The following is a 26,581-nucleotide window of genomic DNA, read 5'->3' on the forward strand; positions in this document are numbered from 1 at the left end:
TATTTGAAAAACAATGTTGATGATGAAGAGGCATAGTCCAAAGAACATGTATGAACATTTAAAACAAATTAAGTAGTTCATGGCCCCAGAAAAGTTTGTTCAAAAAGTTTGGCCGTCTGGCCTTAGCCTAACACAAGAGATTGCAAATGTATAACCGATCACTACTAGATCTAATTGGACATATTATGCCTACATATATATATGCATGTTTTGTACAATCAGTTTACAAGTGGAAAAGTATTATTAGTCATAACGGGGGTTTAATGAAGCGCATATTACACAAGGCACACTATGTTTTAAGCGAAACATGAACACAAAAAATATGTAACTGAAATATATACAAGAAATATACATATAACGGATACATATATTCTATATATATATTGTAGTGGTAGCTATTAAGCAGATGTGATGGTGTCTAAATTTATACATGCATATTACAAAGCAAAAAGTGGAAAGCTTAGATTATACTCGAGACAAATCTGTGGGCTGTTGTAGATCGAGCATACTAACTATAATGATAGAGTATTGCGGACAGATCCAGGACAATACATACTTATAAAGATATACCCATATCATGTGAATTATGCTTACTTCGATATTGTGCATTGCATGGACGTATAACGGTGTGTTCCTGAAATCTCCAGAGGTTTTAAAACAATATGTGTCTGACTTCAGCCAATTAAGTATATCATTTAAAGTGGTAGTATCATATTACTAGAGGTTTCAGGAACCCCTCGTTTAAATATAGTTTGTGTTCGAACTCAGGCAGAGACTCCTTAGCTGTTGCCTTGGACAGTAAGCCAATCTTTCACCCTTTCAGTTTTCTGGGGTTCACGCTCCTTGTGCATTTACGATCACACGGATCATGGCGAGCTATTTTTATACACCCATGCTCCAGGCTACTATCAAAACGCTTAGCTTTATGTACATTTAGACTAAATCGAACACAACCCATATATTATATATATTGTAGATGTAATAATGCTTAGCATTGGCGAGTGGAGTGAGTGAAATAATTTACACGTGGCATGAATAGCATAATAGTTAATTACTAAGTACAATATGCATACAATCAACACGCAAATTCAGAATCACATAAGACCCATATCTCAGTTAAATTTCTGTGCTTAATGGGGATTGCCCCCTAAGGATTCGATTCAGTTCAGCATGCTCCATGTGCTTGGGAGGACACCACATAAACACAAGCCCTAAAAAACAATGAAACCAAGAACTTGTAGCGAAACGTTATGTGTAAATGTAGCAAAATCCAAAAATCAAAGACAAAAACAAGAAGCTGATTAACTAGTTGAATTTACCTGTGTCGCGAAAATAATGAAGCATAGTATATGTAACCAGAATATTATATGTAAATGTTTAAAGATGATCATTTGATGAGAAGCACTTGTTATTTATGCACAGACGGAACCTTTGTGAAGAATTTACAAGAACAAACTTTGACAATAAAAGAAAAACTGAATTTTTTCCTGTGAGCTGGACAAGCGCATTGGAGGCATTGAGAATTTATGAAAAGTTTTACATTCAGATTTTGAAGTTTTGAAGCGAATCAGAAAATATTGTTGAACATTTATTTTGGAAAACAAAAAGAGAGAATAATCATGACAATAAGGCAGACATTTGGTCAATGCCATACAATAACTGGAAAGTGCAGTATCCTATATGTAACTACATAAACTACACAGACACGTATAACCAACTAAATGCTAAAAGCAACATGTCATACAAAACATGATATATACTTACACACATATATTATATAAATGTTGGAAAATAAATGTATAAAACCATAATTATTTGTAAAGTCTTTTAATAGTTATCTTTCCCAAGTAATTCCAATTACCAGCTGTTGCAATTTTGTCAACACTGTCCCTAGCTAATAAATTCTGCGTAATGCTTTGGATCATTATGTAGGTAAATGCAAATGCAACATCACTTGAGGTAGCTCTGCACCACTTCACGCATGTCTTTCATAACCTGCCTCTGATCGCAGGCTCCCACCACGGCCGTTCCTGAGACTATCATGTTTGCTCCCGCCTTGGCACAGCACTCGATGGTCTTGGGTCCCACTCCCCCGTCCACCTCGATGTCCAGGTTCGGGTAGTTCTCGCGCAGCCACTCCACTTTCGGCATCATGTCGGCCATGAAGGATTGTCCACCAAAACCGGGCTCGACGGTCATTACTAACACAACATCGGCAATGCTTAAGTACTTCTCCAGAGCCTTTACCTATAAAGTACGACAGTAAATATAAATTAAAATTAATAAATAATAAATCTGTTACTAACTCCCTTTTATAGAGAACATAATGCTTCCATTAAACAAACCAAAATACCGAAAACTAAACTCCAACTAAGCCGAAGTTTTATATAATAATAAGTGTTTCGAATGGAAAATGTTTTAGCTGTTTACTCTTTACGGATGATTCAAATAATGGAGAGTTTACTGTGCTTCTGAGGAACAACTGTATACTAAAAGGGACCAGGAGTCTCATCACATAACCTCAACTCACCTCGGTGCCGGGCTTAATGGCCAGACCCACTCTCATGCCGGATTCCTGCACCAGGCGGCTAACCTTGCACACATCCTCCACCGGCTCGATGTGGAACGTGTAGAGATTGACACCCGCGTCGGCCATGGGCGCTATCCACTGCTCCGGGCTCTGGACCATCATGTGCGTTTCAAAGAAAGCCGTCTAAATGGGATGAAAGAGAACTTAATTGAATATCTGGCTCTAGGGACTCCAAACCCACCTTGATCTTGTTGCGCAAGCTCTTGACCATGGGATGACCGAAGGTGAGATTGGGCACAAAGGTACCGTCCATCACGTCCAGGTGCAGGTAGTCCGCCCCATTATCCAGTAGTTTCTGGGACTCCTCCGCTAGGTTGGACAGATCCGCATTGAGAATGCTGGGACCGATCTTGGCTTTGACGGACATCTTTTTGGTGGCACAGCTACAGAGCAGGCGGATCACGACGCGGTTCGCGGTCGCCGTCTTGTTGACTTAAGGTCATACAGAGGGGAGCTGGAGCTCGGAACATTTGAAAAGTGATACGATAACCTAGTGATGGCATTTCAATTTTTATAATTTTATTTACGAAATTGACAGTATCGTGCATGTTGAAGATTGGGTTGTTATTGCAATCCTTTTTAATGTTAAATCAATTTTAACTTAAAAACATAATCTTTATGGGAATTGTGCAGAAATAATTTTTATTATTTCCGCCTTATTTTACTTATTTGTTGTTAATATTTTATGATCTGATTTTTAATCTTAAATTTAGACATGTATTATGAATAATTTAAAACTAGTTAAAATATGACTTTCACTACGTTTCATATTTTATATAAACCTTTCACGGACCCATCTCTTGTCATTAAAAGATAACAGCCGCGTTCCCATGTGAATGTCCAAACAACAGGGGTACTCTTTAATAAATTCACTTTATTTAAATTTGTTCAACTTTAAGCTTAAAAAATACTTGAGTGCATGAGAATGTTTTGATGAAATTCTAAAACTGGTCTACAGTTCGTCCTTCTGGGCATGGACACCCGGGTACTCCTTATTTTCGATAGACACGCCCTTGCAGCGTTCCTGTTCGATGAGGAAATCCTTGGCCTCCCAGGCTTGAGTGCCATCCTTGAAGAGAAAGATGGCGCGGTCATCATCGACCATGTACCGCTCCGCCTGGATGTGGTTGTTCCAGAGACTGGTTTGCCACAGCTTGGTGATAGATTCGCCTTCCTCCCTGGTTGGTTTGCCGGTCACCGAGACGAAAGTCATCAGAGTGCGCCCCTTTTTGGATATCTTCAGCAGGTCCTCGGGGTTCTTGCTGTCCAAATTGGACAGATCCAGCTTGGGCTGCGGTCGAAGGTGCTCAGGGAGCTCATCCGCCTCCAGGGGCTCTTCATCCTCCTGTCAGTTAAAGATTTATTATAAGGGTTTTCATGGAAAGATTTTATCTTTAGGATTTGTTTTGATACCGCTAGGATGTTCCTATCCATTTCTCCCAGCACCGTTGGGTTCGTCCCAATCGCACTCACCTCCCATTGATCTAGTAGACGCTCCAAGTCCGCCTCGCTGTAGTCGCGAATGTCCTTCTTGGCCCACGCCGGTTTCTCCTCCTCTTTGAACTTCTTGGCCAGGACTAGCGGGGCAAGAGCGAGTAGTAGCAAAATAAGCCGTGTTTGCATTGTGTTTTTTATATTTTCTTCAGTTTGCACAGCCAAACACGTCACCTAACAACTTGCCATTCGCACGGCAACGCAGCCGCACAGCTGATCAGCGCAGTTGAGGGTCGAATGGCCAAAACAGCTGTTAGTTTCGGGCGAGCATTCAACGAAAGCGCGTCGCACGGAGTTATTTTTTGTTATTGCGTGGAAATGCCGCTGGTAAATGGGTGTAGTAAATAGAGATAAGACCGATACACACGTGTTGTGAAACGATCTAATTAGTACCTGCCGTACTTCGCCCTTTTTTCTGACTTTCCCATTTTTTGTTTGGAAAACAATGGGCCTGGTGGATAGTGCCAAAACATTTAAAATGCGTTCTCCGATGACATCATCGACATTGTGTTTTTAATTCGCTTCTCCGTTCCATCTGTTTGGTTTCTGTGCTTACATATATTTTAGAAATACTTTAAACCACTCAACGAACCCAAGAAATTTTGAAACACGGCCACAATCAATTGGAACAAACAAAAAACATTGAAGAAAAATCAATAGGAGCATCTGCTAGGACACGATGGTCTTCGAGGCGGTGGTGGCGGATGTCCTGAACAAGGTCCTCGGCGACTACATAGAGAACTTGGATCGCAACCAGCTGAAAATCGGCATTTGGGGAGGTGAGTTTCGGATCCCCCGGGAAATATGACTTAATTATGCTTCACTCACACGCAAATCCATTATATTAGTTAAGTTGCTATTGTTTATTGCTCTATCTGCACGCAAGTAGAAACAACAACAGCGATGACCTTATCCTTGGCAATTTACGATTAGTGACCTAATTCTGTCGCAGAAAACACAAACGTAAATGAGCCGTATTCGCAAGTTCGTAAGAAAACAATTTGCAAGCTCTCTCGAATTCTGGGGAGCGAAAAAAGCAAAGAGGATTATAATTGGGATGGGTGGGACAACTGTTGCATCTCGCTGTAAGATGAGGCAATTCTTGTGGTTCTCTGTTGCTCATCAGTCTTTTTGCTTATTTATCTTCTATATACAAATTTACTTATATCGTGTATCTGTGTGAAAACGTAAACAATTCTTGGGTCTTTTATCTAAAAGTACTCACATTACTTCAGCCTGCCAGTCTGTTGGCATTCCATATTTAACGCCCACAAACCATATAAGACTGTAACTCTTTTTTATAAGTCTGTAGGGTGTGAATCCCCGAGGCTGAATTTTACCACAAATTATCAAGTTTAAGAGTTTAATAATATTCAGCGATTTGAAGAAACGGGTTTGTTTGTGATTTGTGACACAGGTCGGTAGTGACAGACGTTGACAAGCCTGTTTTATTTCGGTTGAACTTGAACTTGGTGACATAATGCTTGGCCCAGCGGTTAAATTAATGTTTAGCTTCCAATATTTTTAAATTTTATTTTTTGCTTCTAAAAACCGCTTCCCAACAAATTTCCTTAACTTATTACTTATTTGGGTGGGGAGAGTGAGACATGAATAGTTAGAAAGTTGGGATGGATATATCAGCCATTATTAAAAATTATGTTATATTCATTTAATTATGCTATGAAATGAATTATGTTTATTAAACATTGACCTTAATAAGCCAATCTCAGCAAATTTTTAAATAGTTTCCTTTCTTATCGATATAAGGAATTTTAAGTTATTTTAAAATAAAGAAAGTAATTTTTCATGCCATATATTTTGTTCTAAAAAATTACTAAGAAGTGCAATAATTTGTTAAAACCTAATTTGCTGATGTAATCAATTTTAACCCCTAATGTCAATTAAGAAGTATTTATACATACATATAAAGCCTCTGTTTGTTTTTCTTTCTTCGTTATTTTATGAATCATATTTGTTTTCATTTATTAAGTTATTTTTAAAAGTTAACAATTCGACTTCTAAATACGCATTTCAAATGCCCTCGAGTCAATGACTCTTGTTGTTTATTAAGGTTATCTTGTTCAACATTTGCTTAATTAATAGAAGTGCCTGTTTTACAGTTCCGCTATCAGAGTAACTTAATATTAATACCATTGTAAAGTAGGTTGATAATCGAAAAACACTTGTAGAATTAAGTGTAATTGACCGATATAATGACGGCAAAGTCATATATTGTCTTATCAGTAGTTGCATAAGTTGTGTGGGGTGGCTTGGTCGTTAAACTATTGACCCACATGCGTAATTCAAATTTACCGTTGTACTCCTCATTTTGCATTCCAAGCATAACAAACACTTAACAACTAAAATGCCGCATGCCCAAAATGCCAGACGCTAGTAAACAATATTTGTATATTGGCGCGACTATTGCTCATTCCATTTGTATACTGAATACAGTGCTTCGTAAATACATATGTATGCATGTTGTGGCCTTCGTTATTGTTGACTCCCTTCGTAATTAATCAGTAATTAATCATTGGGCATTTGCTTCTACTGCTGCAAATGACTGATTACCGAAACTGATACGACAAATGGAATCCAATTATATCTTTGTTTGGCAGGCGATGTGGTCTTGCAGAACCTTAAGATACGGGAGAATGCGCTGGACGAGTTGGACCTGCCCGTTCAGCTTATCTATGGTTACTTAGGTGAGTGAACTCGATGACCTGTTGAACTGAATCGAAATGATTTACAGTGCACATTTGTGATTTCTAGGAAAACTGGTGCTAAAAATCCCCTGGAAGAATCTATACAGCCAACCGGTAATTGTTAACATCGAGGATCTCTATGTCCTGGTTTCGCCCAACAACAATGTGCAGTACAACGCCGAAAAGGAAGCCAAGTATGAGATGGATCTTAAGAAGGCGGCGTTGGATGCCCTGGAGGCAGCGCGAAAAAAAGAGCTGGAAAAGGGTGAGCGTCAGTTTAAATAATTTTGAATTGGAAATGAGACATTTATTCCCATATAGATCAGCCCAAGCCCGATGCTGGTTTTGCCGAGAAACTAACGGCGCAGATCGTGAATAATCTGCAGGTGCAGATAACCAACGTTCATCTGCGTTACGAGGACACCACCACAACGGGCAGTCCCTTCTCCTTCGGCATTTCGCTGCATGAGCTGGAGCTCTACACCACCGATTGTAATTGGGAGAAGTGCTATATGGCCCAACAGGCATCGCAGGTCTTCAAAATAGCGAATCTTTCCTGCCTCTCTGCCTATTTGAACTGCGGTGGGAATCTGTACGCAAACAATAAAAGCGCGCTTGCAGATCAGTTTCAGGCGAATATTGCTCGCAAGGATTCAAAGCCCAGCACTTACCACTATGGTAGGATGTTTAGATTCTATAAGCTTTGAAGGACATTTTTATTAATTTATTTGTGATTGCAGTGCTGGGCCCCATTTCATGCAATGCCAAGCTAAAGCTAAACATGAACCCTGAGTTTGATGATCCTCCCTTTGAAAAACCGAAAATTGATCTCACCCTGGAGATGGAAAGGCTGATCGTGGGTATGACCAATACACAATTCGATAATCTCATGAAGCTTGGAGATGCTATGAACCGCCAGCAGTTGGGCATTCCCTACCGGAAATATCGTCCTTACAACTTACGTAAATACTGATTATCTTATTTATTATATTTCAGTGAATCGTAAACTTTTAATTATTTTATTATAGCCTACAAAGGTCATGCCAAAGAATGGTGGCAATTTGCAATTACTTCTGTTCTAGAGGAGGATGTAAAAAAACCTCGAGAGAGCTGGACCTGGAGCTACATAAGGAATCATCGTGAACTTTGCAACACTTATGCACAGGTGGGTCTAATGATCTAAATATAGAGAAAATGGGACCTACCAAAATCATACCAAAATTTTCCACTTCAGAAATATAAGGAGCAGTGCTTGAACAAAAAGCCGTCAGCCGTGTTAACTGAAACCTGCAATTTGCTGGAAACAAAGCTGGACATATTTAACTTACTGCTGATTAGGCAGAGGGTCAACATCGAGATAGCCAAGCAGCGGGAGGCAGTGCCAGAGCAAAAACCGGGATGGTTCGGCTCCTGGGGATGGGGTGGTGGAGCTAAGAAAGAGGAACAGACCGCCGGTCAAAAGTTAGGCAAGTTATTAAGCTTTTTTCTGGAGAATCCAATCTTTCAATACTTTTTTCAGTCGAGAAGTTCGAGGCGGCAATGACGGCCGAGGAGAAAGAAAAGATGTACAGGGCAATTGGTTACCAAGAGAACGTAAAGCCTAGTGATCTGCCCGAACACTATGAGGCCATCAAGATGAACTTTAAGCTGATCGCACTAGAGGTCGGGCTTTATAAGGATGAGCGTAAAAGTTCTATAGAATCGTACGACTACCAAGCACTGCCTTCTCTGGTTCTTCTTAAATTTTCGATGGCCACGGCCTCGATCACCCAACGCCCAGCTGCCGAAGCTATAAGCATCACCGCTGGCATGAAGGAGCTCAAGGTGACGGGTCTCCAACGCAAAGACTGCACTCCCTTGTTGGTTGAGTCAAAGATTACCGACGAGTTCAACCTGCTGGACGTGTTCTTCGAGACGAATCCAATGGATAAGATGTGTGACCAAAGGGTCAAGGTGGTGGCGCGTCCACTGCAGATTATGTATGACGCTCCCACTATACTGGCCCTTATCAGCGCCTTTCAGCCGCCTGGCGACGTCACGCTCTCTAAGTTCGAAGATGCGGCCAGCATGCAAATGTCCAGCTTTAAGGAGCGCTCGGCCACCGGAATGCAGTACATGATCGATAAGAAGGCGGTCTTGGATGTGGACATTCTGCTGATGCCAAACATCCTAGTCGTGCCACATAAGGGAGTCTACGACGCAAACAACTCGTCGCTGCTGGTTGTGAGCATGGGCCAGGTGCATCTTTCTAGTCAACCTCGTAAAGAGTCGGCCAAGCTGCAGAATCTGTTCTCCGCAGGCGAGGATAAAGACGAGATCCTCAAGGGAGTGATGGAAAATGCTTACGACAGATACACAGTGCAGGTAAACGATGTGCAGATGCTGGTGGTCCGCGCTGGGGAACCGTGGCAAAGTGCGCTCCGAGAAGCAACCTCAACGGAGATGCACGTTCTGCGACCCGTCTCCCTGAAAGTAACTGCCGCACTCTGTGTAGTTGACAACGATCCCCGTTTGCCCAAGATCAAGGTGGATATTGACCTGCCAGCTTTCCTGGTCAATGTCTCAGAGGATCGCGTTTTCCTCGCCATCAGGGTGGCAACAAGCATTCCGCTGCCGGATCAACAAAATCCGGGGGCGAAGATCACGCTGTCAAACTCGCGCAGCTCAATGTCTATATCAAACTTTATTAACAAAGAAGTAAAAAAGATCGGTCCCGCTTCTTCTTCTGACCCAAGGAGCAGGGCTCCGTTGCTCGACGAGATCACGCAGTACACCAATCTGGATGTGAACTTCTCTCTGGGGGAGATATACTTCGTCTTGTTCCAGTCCAGTCCACAGAGTGAGATGAGCTCTGACGTATCCATCGAGTTCCTTACCCCTGAGGGTGAGCACCTTCCTTCACAGGTGACTATGCCAGAAACAGAGCATATCGAGCGTCCACCGCGGACGCCCCGTCATCAGATTCTCTCCATCGACATCCGACGCCTAGAGGCTCATTTTGTATCGCGAACCTACGAGTCTGTGGCCACAGTCAAGTAAGTATATTCAGAAACATTGCATTGCATTTAACTTATGCACTGTACTTTCAGGCTTGGGGAAATAAACCTCCGGCAGTATGGCTGCAATGACAGTGACTTGGAAGTTCTCGACGTTATCTATACGCCGAAAAGGGAAAATAGCTCAAACTATCTATTCACGGTCTCGTGCACCATTGCAGACAAGACATCGCCAGAGTTCAGCACCAAGTACAACTCAACGGAGCAGCTGGTTGTGGCTAACTTCGAGGTGCTTCAGATCGTGCTGCACCAGGAGTGCCTACAGCGTATCTTGGAGGTAGTGAACAATTTTCAGAGAAATCTGGATGTTGTACTCTCAACCACCCGCCCACGAGATCGGATGGGCTCTATTGGCGGTGGCGATGGTATCAAACGGACGCTTAATGTCATCCTTGAGGACACAGAGGAAATAATGACAACCAACCAGATGAAGCGCCGCAAGAAGACGCGACACAATCGCGTCGTGGAGACAGTGAAAGTCCGTGTGATTGCAAATCTAGACGAAGTTGGTCTACTGCTCACCACCCGAAGTCGGCCGTTAGCCGAGTTGAACGTAAAGAAATTCGTATCCAGTTTGATCATGAAATCATCTTACACTGAAGTTAATATTGGCCTTAAGGACATCCAGGTGTTGGACTTGAACCCTCACACCATTCATAAGAATGTAAGTGCCTCTGTCCTGGCAAAATACCGAAAATCAATATTATATTTATCCATAGATCCTGAGTATTGTTGGCAAGGACGCCTTCAACTGCCAGGTGGTCCTTTACAACAAAGAGGAGACCCTCGACTACAACTCTGATGACATGAAGATCACCGTGGATATTGGCTGCATGAAGATCATCTTTCTCAATTGGTTTGTGACAGGCGTAATGGTGAGGACTATTACCAATAAATCGGTTAATAAGCGCTAATGCACGTGATAACCTTGCAGAACTTCCTGAACAACTTTACAGAGGCCCAGGCGGCGATTTCGCAGGCTAGTGCTGCGGCGGCAGAATCCGCTCGTCAGAAGGCAATGGATGCCTACGAAACGGCCACGCGCATGAAGCTGAATGTCCGCATTAAGGCCCCTATTATCATCATACCAGTTGGCTCCACGGAATCGAATGCCCTGTCGCTCGATTTGGGTCTGCTGGAGTTGACGAACAACACGGTGGAGGTGGTAGTCGACAATGAGGAACGGCTGGCCGTCATAGACGAGATCAAGTTATGTATATGCGATGTTAAGATTTCCAAAGTGGTTATACTAGATGGCAACGAGTCGACTGTTGATGGTAAGTTCTGTCGTTGCGTCTTATTACGATTTGATCAATAATCCAAACAAATTTTTTTTTAGAATTGGACGCTGCTGTGGGCTATTTTTCTAAATTTAATATGATGAATCCAATGAGTTGCAACCTATTGGTAACCCGTAATTTATCGTACACCTGGTATAGGGATGTTCCGGAACTTAATCTTTCTGGTCGTTTAAAGTCCATAGAGGTAAGTTTTATTCAAATAGATCACAGCTAGGCTAAAATTGTATCCCCAACATATAGCTCACTCTCTTCGCTGACGATTACGCCTTGGTAATGATGATCCTAAATCACAACTTAAACGAAGGCCTGGATGAGTTCCCCCCCAGCGAAGAGGCACCCCCGAGCCAAAGCACCGATCCGAACGACGTTCCTCTCGTGTTGAACGTAATTCACGCCCTGTCATTGCTTCTCCAAAAAGAGACAAGATTCACGAATCGATGAAGTTCAACTTCCAGTTTGACGGTGTGGTCATAAATCTAATGGAGGGTAAGTAGTAAGTAAATTCCTGGTTCGGTTCACTGAGTCAACCGTTATGCCCTCAGGTGAAGACGCAGGACTCGCACGGTTTGGAATATATTTCCTTTCCGTTAAGGGCACAAAGCTGGATAATGGCACACTAAGCACTTCGGTGGTTCTGTGTAATATCCAGATGGATGATACGCGCAAGAACTCCAAAAGTCAGATCCGTCAGTACTTAAGCCGCAAGGATTGGGTTCAGCCCAAGTTGGATGCGGAAGCGATTATTGACGCCTGCTATAACGAGCGCAACTTCATGGTTGATTTGACAGCCATAATAAAGGAAGACGACACATTTGGTGAGTGTGACCTTTTTATCCATCTTGTTTCTTAACATCTCATCGATTCCATATTGTAGCTGAGATACGTGTGCGAAGCTTCGACCTGATCGTGTGCATCGACTTTCTGCTTAGACTGACATCTTTCCTTACCCTTCCGACTGAGGAGACTCCTCGCGGGTCATCACTTGTGAAGCCTTCGTTAATTGCAGAAACGGCAGAGGAGGCCAAGCACTCGATTCGCTCCTCGGCTATGTTAGCCGCCAACGAGCTTGTTCCCGTGGAGGCTACCGGTATGTATGACATGTAACTTACTTAAAAAACCCAATAATAAAGCCAGATGTTGACCCCACATCGTTCAGTACCGAACCGTAAGATGAATCTTATTCTACACATTGATGAACCAGATATAATATTGGTGGAGAACCTAGAAGATCTAAATACCAGCTGCATTATATTCAATGTGAGTCTGTTCATTTGTCTATTTCTTACTGTTGCTCATGGCTCTTCAATCTTTTTCAGGCCCAAGCTCATCTGAATTACCGCAGCATTAACGACAAACAAATCATAAACGGTCAGATTGATGCCCTTAAGATGTACATGAGCGCTTTCCTACCGGAGCGGCGAGAACTTACCCGTCACTACATCCTGCATCCGTGTGTTATTAGCCTACAAGGCTCTACGCCCGAGGAAGAAGGCTTGCACATCAGCCTAAAGCTGAGCGACATCATGGTCAACGTGTCGCCGGCCACCATTGAGCTGCTGAACAAGGCCATGGTGAGCGTCACCAGTGGTAGCATGGCAAAGTCAGCCATTGCTGAGGAGACACGTAACTATTCGACTCTGTGGCATCCACGCCATTTCCACAGCCGCACTTACTGGTTCACGAGGGTTGAGCAGGGCGTCGAAGCCATCGAGTGCGATCAAAGCAGCAGCAGCATGGAAAAGCAAAAGACGGAGAAGTGTGTGATTGAGATTCCTAGCATTACGCTCGTGATCGAGTCTGGCATTGGTTACTACACTAAGCCACTCATCTCGCTGGACGCCCGCATCACTGCCGTGTTTAACAACTGGAGTCGTAATCTCACAGCTAACGGTTCATTAACTCTTAACATGGTAAGATAATTTCGTTTAAGAAACCTCGAATAATATTTAGAATATTTAAAATATGCTCAAACTTCTTACAGAATTACTATAATCAAGCACTAGCCGAATGGGAGCCAATTATTGAGCTAAACGAGGTGGTTGGTCGCAACGGAGTCACCGAATATACCCCTTGGGAGCTTAAGTTCGAAATGGGTATGGAGAAGGTGCAGAGCGAAGTGGAAAACGATGTCGAGCAGCAGGCCATGCACATGAACATCCACTCAAAAGAAACACTCGAGATTACGTTGAGCAAGACATGTCTGGGTCTGCTGAGTGAACTGGCCGAGGCTTTCTCTCAAGCCATCGATGCTAAGGGTTTGACTAAGCCGGATATTGTGGCTCCTTTCGTGGTGGAGAACGATACTGGGTTCGATATTAATCTTAATCTCCGCAAGGGCGTCTTTACTCTGCACGAGGTGCACCGTGGTGGCACCCCGTTAGGTGTGAGTAGTACACTTCTTTTGTCTACCAATCTGGAGGAGGTTGATCCCAACCAAATAAAAACGTGCACAATTTCTTCGGGCGGTCGAGCGTACCTGCAGACCAAGGACCTGAGTACATTATCCGAGGAGGATTCCGACGACTACAGTCTTTATGTGACGGTAGGAGGAAAAGATATTCTCTTTAAAATCTGACTACTTAAAGTTGTTATCTGGCAGATTGGCGATATTGACAAGGAGATTGCACTGCCCGTGTCCAAGTCGGATACTCGTTATTTTAATCTGATGCGCAGCACTTCTCAAGAGGCATGGGGCATTGTTTCCGAAGTGAAGGAAGAGTATGGCACTACGAAAATAAATATTCACGGAGTTGTCAGTGTAAGTAATAGAATTGTGCCATTGATAAGAATTTTTCCTATTTATTCCCCATCACTTGCAGGTTCATAATCACTTTACAACAGGCATAAATATTTATCGACGCAATCCTACGCCGACAGCACAAAATTTTGAGGATATCTTCGTCGGACGTGTTCGTCCTGGCGAAGTGTTCCATGTGCCGCTGCACGCCATCTACGCGGGTTCCAAGGAGCTCTACTTCTCGATGCGCGGTTACAGAACCTCGGTGCAAGGCATTTCATGGACTACCAATCCATCAGACCTCAATTATTCACACCAGCTACATTGCGATCCGACCAAGACGTTTGAGCCGCTCATTATAAATGCGCGGCGAAATAAGTCAGAGATTTACTTTGAGAACACCACCAAGTATACGCTGCTTAGCGCCTTCTACACGATTCACCTACGCCCGCCACTCTATCTGCGCAACTCCCTGCCCATCAAAATTCAAGTGTCTGTGGCCGGCTGCTCGGTCCGAAATGAGGATGGTCTGGATGCCCAATCGTCGGCGCAGATAAGGGACAGGGTATACAACAAGGAGGATTTTCTGGATTACGGAGAAAAGGAGGTAAACTCGGGCGATGTGCTTCATCTGCCCACTGTCCGTTTATCCTCAAACGATAAAGAAGCAAAAAGCTTCCTGGTTGTTCGGGTGAGTAACTCATAATTATATAAAATAAAATAAATAAATAAAGGATGCCCTCGCCTATTTAGCTGATTCAATATTTGGAGAAGGACTGGTCCTGTGCCACCGAAGTATGGGACTACACCGACGATGTTGTCACCTGGACGTTCTCTTCGTACGACTCGGAGATGAAGGTGGACATGGATATTTATGTGAAGTAAGCATTATAATTATTTTAAAGGACTTATATAAGAAAAGTCTACGGATTAACTGGGAATAATTGCTCAACCACGTGTTAATCCTATATTTCAGGACAGAGAATCGGTATGGCAGTATGATGCTTACGATCTACAGCCCTTTCTGGATGATAAACAAGACGGGATTGATGCTCACATACAAAACCGAAACGACCTCCGGGGAAGTGCTTTACCACCCTCCCGAATATTCTGGGCCCATTTTATTCACTTTCCGTGATAAAATCTTCTTTGACAAGAAGAAGGCCTCGATCCGCGTCGACAACGGCAACTGGAGTGAGAAGATCCCTCTGGACGTGGCTGGCTCGATTGGCGAGGTGACCTGCCATTCGAACAATCAGAAGTATCCCATCGGTGTTCACAACCACTTGACCCAGAATTCCCTGACCAAGCAGATCACCTTCATCCCCTTTTATATTGTGTGCAACAAGTGCCGCTTTGACATCGAGTTGCAGGAGCAAAGCCGCCCGGCCGATCCCTGGCTGCATCTTGAGCCGAATCAGTTTGAACCCCTCTGGCCAAGAAACGACTCTAAGAATAACATGGTGGTGCGAGTGGATGGCAATGTGACTCCGGCCTTTAACTTCACGGAGGTAATCTGCACGCTGCTTAAGCTGGAAAACAATAAGTACGGTGGCATCAATGTGGACGTTCAGACGACTGAGGGCGGCGTCTATATCACCTTTACGGACTACAAACCGGATGATGCTCCCGGTCTGCTGATCAATCACACTGGCAGACAGGTTGTCTACTACGAGAAGGGATCCAAAAACGAGCAAATCCTGAACGCCAAGAGCACTATAATGTATGCCTGGGATGACCCCACGGGTCCCAAGGTTCTCGTATTCGGAGCCAACAAACAGGAGACGGATTTAAAACGTGACAATATCGGCGAAGTGGTGTAAGTTTCTCTTAATCTTCAAAGGGTAGAATATTAACTTTTTATTTCATCCCAATTACTGATTCATATTTACAGCATGCAGGACGGTAATACTGTTATATGGGTATCCTTTTTGGACGGCCTGCAACGTGTGCTGCTTTTCACCGAGAACGAATCCATCGCCAATCGCACCGAGACCACTGCTTCGCTGCAGTCCATCACTCAGTCCATCGATCTGCGTATGCACGGCATCGGTCTTTCAGTGGTAAACAACGAGTCGGGCCTAGACATACTGTATCTGGGGGTCACCAGCTCAGGAATCATATGGGAATCGAAGAAGATTACCAAAAAGCGGTTTAAGGAGCACACCATTCACGAGAACGGGGTTCTTGAGAGCGAGTATCAGAAGTATCTGTTGCACAAGAGTGTTAATGATGTGCAGACCTACAAACTGGACAACAAGTTCCCGGTAATAATACTAAAAATCGGTATTTGTCAGTCGGAGACTCAATTCCTACATTTCAGATCGACTTTGACAACATGATCCTAAAGAAGGCGGTAGATCGAAACTTAAGGCGCAGTTTTTATCCGGCGATTTGGGTGTCCCGCAAGTCCTCGCCATTCCAGAACCAGCTGCATGTGAAAATCAATCGCATCCAGGTGGACAACCAGTTCTTGGATCCAATATTCCCCGTGGTGTTGGCGCCAATACCACCACCGAAAAGCGTGGCGAATACCACCACACTCAAGCCGTTTATCGAGTGCAGCATGGTGCAGCGCATCATGCCCAACTCGACGGTCCGGCAGTTCAAGTACGCCAAGATCCTAATCCAAGAGTTCCTCTTCAAGGTCGATTTGCTTTTCCTTACGGCCATAGCAGAAATGTTTGCCAAGGAAGTGTCAGACGAGATAGCAGCCAAGCAATTCCAACAGGACGTAGAGTCCATTAAGCTGCCGCTTTCCGCATTCTTCGAAGAACACTCGTTGGAAGAACAGAAGAGCTTCTACGACAACCTGCATTTAGGCCCGCTTAAGATCCATGTTAGCTTCTCAATGGCCGGAACAGACACAAAGGCGTTGCCCGGGTTCCTAGGCTCGTTAGTGCAGGGTGTGGGTGTGACTTTAACAGACGTCAACGATGTGGTCTTCCGTCTAGCTTTCTTTGAACGCGAGTATCAGTTCTTCACCCAGCAGCAATTGATCAACGAGGTCACTTCGCACTACACGGGACAGGCGCTGAAGCAGCTGTATGTTCTCGTCCTCGGATTGGATGTTCTGGGCAATCCCTATGGCTTGGTGGTGGGACTCAAAAAGGGTGTCGAGGACTTGTTCTACGAACCGTTCCAGGTAAATTATGGTGAATTTTTTCAATTACTTAAGTTATAAGTTATATTATTTTCAAGGGCGCTATTCAAGGTCCCGGTGAATTTGCCGAAGGCTTGGTGCTGGGCGTAAAGTCACTCTTCGGCCACACGGTGGGCGGTGCTGCCGGCGCAATGTCCAAGTAAGTTGCACATTTTTTATATTGATCGAATTAAAATTGTAACCTTGCACTTCTTTAAAATCTTAAGAATCACAGGCGCGATGGGCAAAGGTTTGGCTGCACTGACTTTTGACGAGGACTATCAAAAGAAAAGACGCCAGGGAATTCATAACAAACCGAAGAACTTCCACGAAGGATTAGCCCGCAGCAGCAAGGGTCTTGTTATGGTAAGACATAATTGAAAGGAACCGTGATATTATAATCCTGATTACTATTTATTTAATCAGGGCTTTGTTGACGGTGTTACTGGCGTTGTAACCAAACCAGTGACTGGGGCTCGCGACAGCGGAGTAGAGGGCTTCTTTAAGGGCCTAGGCAAGGGTGCTATAGGACTAGTGGCTCGCCCCACCGCTGGCGTGGTTGACTTCGCCAGTGGCAGCTTCGATGCAGTGAAGCGGGCGGCGGATGCGAGCGAAGATGTGAAGCGGATGCGTCCGCCGCGATTCCAGCACTCCGACTTTGTGCTGAGACCTTACTGCTTAATAGAGGCGACAGGAAATAAGATACTGAAGTAAGTGATCGCTTACATAATTTTCAGCATTGGATCTTAAATGGTTTGCACAAATCTTTTGCTCTTGTATTTTACAGGGAAACCGACAAGGGTAAATTTGCCACCACGGACGACTTTGTCTTTTGCGAGGAGATCATCCAGAAGTCCGAGTACCTGGTGGTGACCAACTATCGACTGCTGTACGTCCAACGTAACGAAATGTTCGGCATCTGGACGGTAAGTTTCACAGAGAACATTTAGCCGTTCTTACTTATTAAATCATTATTCAATCGCAGTCTCTCTGGTCTTACCTGTGGACCGAGATTAGCGGCGTGGTTGGCACACCCCTCGGTGTGCAGATCACGGTAAAGGCGGATGGCAAGAAGGTACTGGGACTGTTTAGCAGCAAGGAGTCGCCCCGAAAGTTGGTGCTGCTAGGAGAAGAGCGCAAACGTGTCGCCCTGGTAAAAATCATTGAATCTCACCTCTTGGACCCCAATCCGCGAAGGGGCTCCCAGGCATATCCGGGGAGCATGTGGCAATAGACCTGAATTTATATCCCTACTGTATTATAATCCAAGCACATCCTTACGGCACCAGCAACGACATTGAAATCTACCTCCATCATCAGATTCTGTCTGTCCAAGCACCATACACCATGCACCCAATTGGAAAACTCACACTCATGTGTCGTACTTTTACATATGTTAACAACCATTATGTTTTGATATTAAAATTTTATGTCAAAGTTTATGTGACATCCGGAGCGTGGTTTCACTAGCTTAAGGATTAAATCTACAATACAGAGACGAACAGGCTCTCCAGGATGTCGGACGTTGCAAAGCGGATGACGAGTGTGCGGCAGTCTACACTTTCTTCAGGAAGCTGCTGGGCGTCGTGGCCAACGGCATGATTGGCTCGTAATTGTTGCAACCATCACTTTCGCAGAAGGATGTCAGCGAGGCGAGTGCATTGGCGGCCAGCGCCTCCACGCTGAACATGGTGGATAGGTGGCCGCTGCTCTCGAACTGGTTGATGATCATATTGACCTTGCTCTTGGCCTCCGCCTTGAGGCACGGCGACGTAGGCGGGCTACCCGGCAAGCCATGATCACGGTCACCCGGACTTGCATCGTAACCCTCGCCCAGTTCAGCATCTGTGAGCAGGTTCTCCTTCTCGCTCTGCTTGCACTTGGTATTGTTCGGTGATCCACTGCCCGCGGTGGTCGTCTTCGATCCGGCACTTTTGTTGAGGCGACTGAGGAACCAGTTCCGGGCAAGCTTATCACAGTCCTTGCTGACCGGGCTTATCTGTGGCATGGTCGGCGATTTGCGCTGCTTCTTCTGCTCCTTTGTGGGTGTGTGGGCGGGACTGGTCAGCGGCGACAGCATTTCCGTTTCGCTGCCATTCGTGTAGCTCTTCTTCACGGCCTTCTTCAGGCGATCCGGACTTGGACCGCCCGCCGACAGCTGGGTGGAGAGCTCGCTGTGCACAGTCTTCACCCTGGCCTGGAAGTCCAACGACATGTTGCCATGCAGGCTGGAAGGAAGAGGTTGAACCTTCATGTCGGGTTCGTGGAGCAGCCCCAGGGATTCCACCTCCCCACCAACGGAGACTACTCTGGCGGAGGCCTCCTGCAGAGGCTGGGCCGGACACTTGGGCACATCGTACTCAAACCGTCGGGCCAGGGCGTTGGGACTGTTGTTCTTCTCTGGCAGCTTGGGCAACACCATGGTCGACGAGTCCATCAGGCCATAAATGGGCGAGGGCTCCTCGTATATGATATCCGCTGCTGTGTAGGTGGATTTCTTCTGGACCGGCGGTGTGGGCAGTTTTCGAGGGGGTGGACTCTTTAGATGCGGATGGGCCCCGACATCTCCGCGGATGGCCGCCTCGATGGCGTGTATCCACTCTTTGGCATCGACTTCGTTGTTGGCCTGGTACACGAACTTCTTGTTGGGGTCGTCGGTGGTGATCTGGAAGCAGATATCTCGACGCTTGCCCTCCCCGAAGTGCTCGATCTCAATGGATGAGCACTTTAGGTAAAGGGTGCTGCTGGGTCTGCAGGCGGTCGGTCCATCGGCGTAGCACAGCATCCAGTCGTTGAGGATGCCACAGTAGCACTTGCGGGTCTGGTCAAAGAATAAGCGTTTCGGAACGATCCGCTGCAGCTGACCGTATTTGGTGGAGCGCTGCAGGGCCAGGTGACCAGCGGGCAGATCCGCGTACGGACAGTCGATGATCAGTTCGTGGGTGAAGGTTATCGCCTGCTGGGCCTCGTCCTCGTCCTGACCCGTTCCCTGACCCTGGCAGATCTCGTAGAGCTGCTGATGTGGCTCCTTATCTGCCAAGCCACCAACCGGTTGGTTGGCGGAGCACCGATCCAGGGACCCGCTGCTGCCCAGATCAATGTATTCCCGCGAGGCAGACACTGCAATTATGGGTAATTAGTGCGAATTGTAGGCATTAAGTACAGTGGAGTTTCTGAAACCTCACACACCTAGCAATACTAGTTGTCCTTATTACTACAGGATTTACGTTTTAATGAGTTTAAAATGTGACTTCATCAAATATTCTTAGAATTATTGATAAGCTTTTATTGAAGTCATTAGTTTTTTATTAATTCTTCTAAAGAAATATTAGGACCCTATTTGATTAGAGTCAATAACTTATAGCATTGCGATTGGCTGTCAATAAAAAATCGATGATGCTTCAATCAACACAATTTGAGATATTCGCTTCGAAGTTGATTTTGAAAGATATAACAACGCTTACTTCTTTTTTTACCGATATAAAATAAACCATAAACAATAGCTATTCTTCAAGAAGTATTCTAAAGTTTATTTCTACGAATATCGAAAACGTTAATGTTATCACAAAAAGCTCTAGAGATTTCATATTGTTTCACAATATCAAAATCATTGTAGTACTTAAATGTATATAAACGTAAGTGATGATAAATCCTTTGAGATAAACTAGTAATATTGATATAAATTTCTTAAAAATGAATAATCCCCCTAAAGTTATAATATTTCTTATTGTTTATTTCGAAACCTTTTTATACCCTTGCAGAGGGTATTATAATTTTGGTCAAAAGTGTGCAACGCAGTGAAGGAGACATCTCCGACCCTATAAAGTATATATATTCTTGATCAGGATCACCTCCTGAGTTGATATAGCCATGTCCGTCTGTCCGTCTGTCCGTCTGTCCGTCTGTCCGTCTGTCTGTCCGTCTGTCTGTCCGTCTGTCTGTCCGTCTGTCTGTTTCTACGCGAACTAGTCTCTCAGTTTTAAAGATATCGAACTGAAACTTTGCACACACCCTTCTTTCCTTTGCACGCAGTATATAAGTCGGAACGGCCGGGATCGGACGACTATATCCTATAGCTGTCATATAACTGAACGATCGGAAATGCCATAACTTTGGTGTTTGTAAAGTTAGGAAGTTGAGATTTTCTATAGGTTTTATTTTTGGCCAATCAATCTGACCTACCGAATTTCATGAGAATCGGCCGACTATATCTTATAGCTGCCATATAACTGAACGATCGGAAATGCCATAACTTTGGTGTTTGTTAAGTTAGGAAGTTGGGATTTTCTATGGGTTTTATTTTTAGCCAATCAATCCTACCTATTAAATTTCATAAGGATCGGCCTACTATATCTTATAGCTACCATATAACTGAACGATTGGAAATGCCATAACTTTGGTGTTTTTAAAGTTAGGAAGTTGGGATTTTTGATGAGTATTAATAATAATATGAATAATTTTGGAGAATATAATTTTCAGAGTATTCTGCAAGGGTATATCAACTTCGGCTCCGCCCGAAGTTAGCTTTCCTTTCTTGTTTAAACCTTTTTCTGTGATAAACAAGGGTAATTCTCCTTATTAAGGTTTGAGTTATGGAAGTATGACTGTAAATATGCACTCACGCGAGTTTTTCGAGGATGACGGGGAGGCGAGCATCTCCAGATAGCCACTGGGACCGGTCTCCCCGCCCACCTTGCTATCGACGCAGTCGACCAGGCTGGTTCGGTGGTTGCCTGCCGCCTGCTCGTCTGCGCATCCCAATCCCGATCCAGACCCAGATCCACATCCAGATGCAGCCAGCAGAATCTCGCAGCGAGTCAGAAGTGCGGCGGTCTGCTCGGCGGCCGTCATGTGGAAGAGGTTCGAGGCGTTCTCGTACTCCGAGGTCTCCAGCGAGGCGCGGAAATGGGCGCGGACATCTGCAATTGAACCAGGAAAGAGGGTATATCGTAAGTTCTAATGTTCGCTTTTAGCTTCTCAGCTGGCTAAATAAGGCGGTGGCCCCATAAGCTATTAATTTTTAAACGCATCATTGGCCCTAATGGCGGGGCGGTTGAGCAAGAGTGTAGTTTCCATGGGGGGCAATTAGTGGGCCAGTAGCGTGGTGGTGGTGTCTCTTTTTACTTCTGCAACAATGACTCACTGAGCGGGAAGTTAAGTACTCTGGTTCCCAGTAAGAAGACCGACCACATACACACAAGTGACCTCATATAGCTCTTGCTCAAAAGTCAACTGCGAATTGACCGCAGCAATTAAAAATAATTTCACTGGCCAAGAAAGTTAATTCTGGTGTCTGCGACTCTGGCCCCCTCACCACTAAACTGAAATGCCCACATTCAGAAGTATAAATTATTTAACGGTAAAAAAAACATAAAAAACACTGAAATTTGCAAGAAACCTTGTTAAAATTTGAGCACGCAAAGCTCTCCAGAGCTGCTCTTAAACGTAATACGTCCGAATATGGTAACAAGCAAAATGCCCGAAAGGCGTATTGGCAAAACCCGAACTTGAAATGCCCTTAAAGAACACCGTAGGAATTGGTGTTCATGGAAGTAGTTCAGTATTATTCAAAAGGATTTGAGGACATGGAAGTTGTTTCTATGCTTTCTTTTATTTGTATACTAGTTTATAAATGTATAACTCTCCCAAAAAAATTAATTTTTTAATTCATCTATTGAATAAATTAACGTACAATGTTTTTTTCGCTTTCTGACGCACATTTTAAAATAATTTTTTTGATTCAAACTCAATTTCCTGTCCGGATAAGAAAAAGACGTATTGAGAAAGAATCCGTTCTTTGGTCTTAAATTCATTCCAAAATAACCCAAAATCTAAGCTCGACTCTGTGGAGCTTATTTATCTACTATAGAGTGAATAATTGTTAGTCTTGAAATGCATACTCTTTTTTTTTAGTGTGTACGAAAATACTGCAATAAAAATATATTACATGCAAGATCAGCACCTAGATTTGTTTTTTTGAAAGAATTGCTAAATTGTTTTTCTGTTACAAAAGCTAAAATGAACCGAAATATATATATACTTTAAATAATGTAATATTTTTCGATAAGTCATGTTTCTAGCTTCCTAATGCTTGCAGAACACACTCTAGACTTCGCTCAATGCTTCATAAATGACATAAAAAATCTACTGATAAACATTGGTTTAACCAGGATCGATGGAAACTCCCCAGCGACTTATTTGTTCGATATTTAAATATCAACAATAAGAGAACCCTTAAGCTGCGATTTACTCAAACAAAGATAAATTAAAGCAACAGTCATCGGAGGAGGTTTTGATATGCTTCCTATGCCCTTCATCTTGCCCAGAGCCAGTGAACCGAAACCTGAGAAAATTAAACTGACTAAAGAAGACGGCGGAGGGGAAAAAAAAAGAGGTTAAAACAAGCGCTTTGGGCTTAGTTTTGCGGCATGTCCAATCCTCTGTTTATTGTCTACCTTGTCCATACACATACTATACATATAACTATATAAACGATTCGGGGGAACAGCGGTCCAACGAGGAGCCCATATCGGTCTCGATAAAGTGTACGAAATATACGCAGAGAGAAGAGTCCGATGGTCATAAGCCAGAACCAGAACAAAAGAGTTTTAAACTTGGACGCCTGCGGAATGAGTCAATACTATACTCCGGCACTGGGTTATTGTTAATGCTTGTGTGTCGGAGTTTGCTCCTCCTCCTCTATTTCGAGGCGGTTTGTAATTTTTTGATGGCGCTGTTTGCCTGGCAAAATTAACAAAGTTTCTGTTGATCTATCTCACACTAACTGGCTTTAATTTTGCTTTTTCTTTTTAGCTACACGCAAAGAAAAGTATAAAAATCATCAGCACAGACAAAAATATCATTTATATAAACCTAATATTTTCAATCCAATTAATATGGATTAAAATTTTTTAACAATTAAGTTTAGCTTTACTGTAGAAAGAACACATAAAGCCTTGAACAAGTTGGCATTTATTTATGCAATAATTTATAATATATTATTATATTTATTATTGGTAAAAAAATAGACAAGTTCTGTATTTAAAAAAAAATAATTCTATCTATAATCTTTACCATGTAAACATTATAATAATTCGCCTCCATTGTAAAAGCTATTTTGATGAATTATCACTTAAAATCGTTTTCTTTGTGTGTTCACAAAAAATCTAAACTTACCCAACAAAAACTGATCAATTTCGGCCCGCTTAGTAGTTGCCTTTGTATCCATGGCTTGTAGATTGTATTATTCTTGCTGTTTTGTATTTTGTATTTAGCGCTCAGTGTTAATTTGAAGCGTTTTGCGTTAATGTGCGTTGAGTGCTTGTTGTGCTGCCGATCGTTTGATTTCTCGCCCGGGCTTTATTGTGGCTTCTCTCCGATCTGGATCTGAACAGTCATCTGTATCTGGCATATCCACCAACTGCACACACACAGAATTTAGCCTTAGAAATTAACAGTTTGCTGTCAAAAGTGGATAACACATTTTTATAAGATCACATGCACAACCGATACTGATGGGATGCAATATCTTCGATTGGGAAGTCAAGCGCGCGACACGACCGGAGTGCTACTGAAGGTATTCCTGGATTATCGGCTGGCCGTCTTCAAGAAAACACCTCCCCCGCTGTGAGCCCGCTGTGGAGCTGTCCTATTAATAGATGGACCATCGATGCACCACTATCCGGCTATTCAGATATCCGAACGCGTCGAAACACAATATACAATCTCTATTGCGCCTGCAGTTCTCGCTCTATTCGTTTTATTTCTACTTTTGTCTACTATTTTTTCATTATTTTCGCTTTTTTCGGTTGCACGCTTCGTTTGGCGCCTCATGGAAAATCAACTGATGACGTTATGTACGGGTATCTGGCAGCTAAACTATCTAGATTCGTTGGTGGAGAAACTGTTGCCTGCTGACTGTGTGTGCCTGCCATTAAATGCCATTACGAAATCCCTCTTTGGGCCGCCCAACGCCCCCCTGCACTTGTCTGGGTGTCTCCGTTTTTGTTTAATTTTCGTTTTTCACTTTTCTGCCGTGTCTGTCATTTGCGGTTTCCACTGTGTTGCGGCTAAGAATTGTATACAAATACGGAGTCGGGGTGCCCACACGCAGAGGAGCTCGGACCCGGGACCTGTGCCTGTGCCTGTGCCTCCGCCTGGGCTTCTCGTTTGGGGCCAAGCCTTTTAATTGTGAGTCATCTGAAAAGCGACGCGTGTCGCCACAAAGAAGCGACAGTCTGGCCAGCAAAATGCAAATGCTGTCGAACTTCTGTTAGCCAAAATTATATCTGCTACACAGAAAAAGACAACTCTTTCAAAAATTTTATCGTTTCAGAAAATTATTTAGTAGAATATCAATAAATAACTGTTTCCTATGGACTTATGTTAATAATAATAGCACAATTCGAAAAGATCTACGAAAAAAATATGTTATTTTGATCCTCTCCCAATTTTATTCAAACGCATAATTTAAGTTAGGAAAGAAAGTGACGATCAGTTTCTAAGCCGCACTATATTTTGTTAAATCTTGGTTAAATTATATAAACAACTTATTTGAAAAGCTTAGTTGATCAAAAATAATTTGGGAAAAACACTAAATGTACTAAAGATTATTTTGATTTTCATGGACTTTATTCGACTTGCTTCGAATTATAATATTTATACTGTATAAGCAAACTGCTGACCATTTCTCTGAGCCACACTATACACCTGCTCTATGTACGTGTCTAGAGTTTGCTTTTACTTTTCGGTTTTTTATTTTTTATCGCGGCCATAAAAAAAAAGTAATTTAATTTGCACTGGACTATTTGCTTCCTTTCTGCCAGCCGTTAAAAATATTTATTGATTCAGAACATTTGCAACTCGACACCTTTGTTTGCTATTGATAAACGTACGACGAATTCTCGACGGCCAGTTTGTTTCGCGGAAAAGCCAAGCAAACTGTTTACCAGCTGGCTTCGCTGCACTAGACTTTTCCGGCCACGAAACTTGTGCGGAAACCTGTGCGCAGGCGTGCAGATACCGATACCCCCACTCCTTCCGCACTTCCGGTCATTTTCGACGGGCCGGTTTCCTGCCGTTACGAAGCTCCCAATTAAAGAATTAAGAAATGCATCCACGCACAGAGTTTGATTTTGCATCCGGTTTTCCACTGCGTTCTGGTAACGTTGACACCTTTTCGCTCGCGGGCGAAGTTTTCATCGCCGGATGCCAAGAAGCGAGCGAAACTTTCCGGCTGGTGCGCCACCATGAATCACTCGAGCTTAACTGACTGGCTGACTTGGGGCCTCTCTGGCGGCCCCAGCTCTGGGATGCCAGCCGATGGTCACCCGAACGCAGACGAAGAGCCCTCGGCTCCGGCTCTCTCTGCACAGCGGGAAAATATTACTTTATGGTCGAGATCAAAAACTTATACCATATTACTTAATTTGCATGAAAGTTTTTGATAGTAATTCATAATTTCAATAAAAAGAAACTAGAGCTATAAATTATATACATATGTTTCTATATAAGTGCAATCTTAGTCTTGTTAAAGGGTCCTGTAGTCATACAACAG

At 43.6% G+C, this 26,581-nt stretch overlaps 4 protein-coding genes across 5 annotated transcripts; 1 reads left to right on the plus strand and 3 right to left on the minus strand.

Moving 5' to 3' along the window:
* Positions 1-1,811: 1,811 nt before the first annotated feature.
* LOC108051958 (ribulose-phosphate 3-epimerase) lies at positions 1,812-3,063 on the minus strand. Its single transcript, XM_017134284.2, has 3 exons — positions 2,772-3,063; positions 2,531-2,713; positions 1,812-2,247 (listed from the first exon to the last, which is right to left on the minus strand). The coding sequence occupies exons 1-3, from the start codon at positions 2,955-2,957 to the stop codon at positions 1,951-1,953; spliced, it is 666 nt and encodes a 221-aa protein (XP_016989773.2). The 5' UTR covers positions 2,958-3,063; the 3' UTR covers positions 1,812-1,950.
* Positions 3,064-3,444: 381 nt separating this feature from the next.
* LOC108051932 (LDLR chaperone boca) lies at positions 3,445-4,294 on the minus strand. Its single transcript, XM_017134238.2, has 2 exons — positions 4,064-4,294; positions 3,445-3,935 (listed from the first exon to the last, which is right to left on the minus strand). Exons 1-2 carry the CDS (start codon positions 4,211-4,213, stop codon positions 3,543-3,545), a joined length of 543 nt encoding a protein of 180 aa, XP_016989727.1. The 5' UTR covers positions 4,214-4,294; the 3' UTR covers positions 3,445-3,542.
* A 93-nt stretch (positions 4,295-4,387) lies between these two features.
* On the plus strand, positions 4,388-18,467 carry LOC108051930 (vacuolar protein sorting-associated protein 13). The gene is given in 30 exon segments (XM_017134235.2): positions 4,388-4,863; positions 6,703-6,789; positions 6,857-7,054; positions 7,111-7,467; positions 7,530-7,751; positions 7,818-7,954; positions 8,024-8,255; positions 8,309-9,824; positions 9,879-10,509; positions 10,565-10,720; positions 10,780-11,122; positions 11,185-11,330; positions 11,387-11,483; positions 11,486-11,632; positions 11,689-11,961; positions 12,021-12,233; positions 12,303-12,403; positions 12,463-13,056; positions 13,128-13,688; positions 13,746-13,904; positions 13,966-14,574; positions 14,637-14,764; positions 14,860-15,702; positions 15,778-16,150; positions 16,207-17,028; positions 17,085-17,185; positions 17,253-17,391; positions 17,452-17,735; positions 17,813-17,951; positions 18,011-18,467. Coding segments are annotated over 30 exon segments (9,957 nt in total). The 5' UTR covers positions 4,388-4,763; the 3' UTR covers positions 18,260-18,467.
* LOC108051931 lies at positions 18,432-26,278 on the minus strand. 2 transcript variants are annotated; one of them, XM_017134236.2, is made up of 4 exons: positions 26,149-26,278; positions 24,202-24,486; positions 21,648-21,944; positions 18,432-20,145 (listed from the first exon to the last, which is right to left on the minus strand). In XM_017134236.2, the coding sequence occupies exons 2-4, from the start codon at positions 24,251-24,253 to the stop codon at positions 18,581-18,583; spliced, it is 1,914 nt and encodes a 637-aa protein (XP_016989725.2). In that variant the 5' UTR covers positions 24,254-24,486; positions 26,149-26,278; the 3' UTR covers positions 18,432-18,580. The 2 variants fall into 2 exon arrangements, with proteins under 2 accessions (XP_016989725.2, XP_016989726.2); XM_017134237.2 differs by having other exon boundaries at positions 26,200-26,258.
* Positions 26,279-26,581: the final 303 nt, after the last annotated feature.

This window comes from Drosophila rhopaloa, unplaced genomic scaffold, assembly GCF_018152115.1.
Source record: "Drosophila rhopaloa isolate 14029-0021.01 unplaced genomic scaffold, ASM1815211v1 contig_115, whole genome shotgun sequence".
Classification (NCBI taxonomy): domain Eukaryota; kingdom Metazoa; phylum Arthropoda; class Insecta; order Diptera; family Drosophilidae; genus Drosophila; species Drosophila rhopaloa.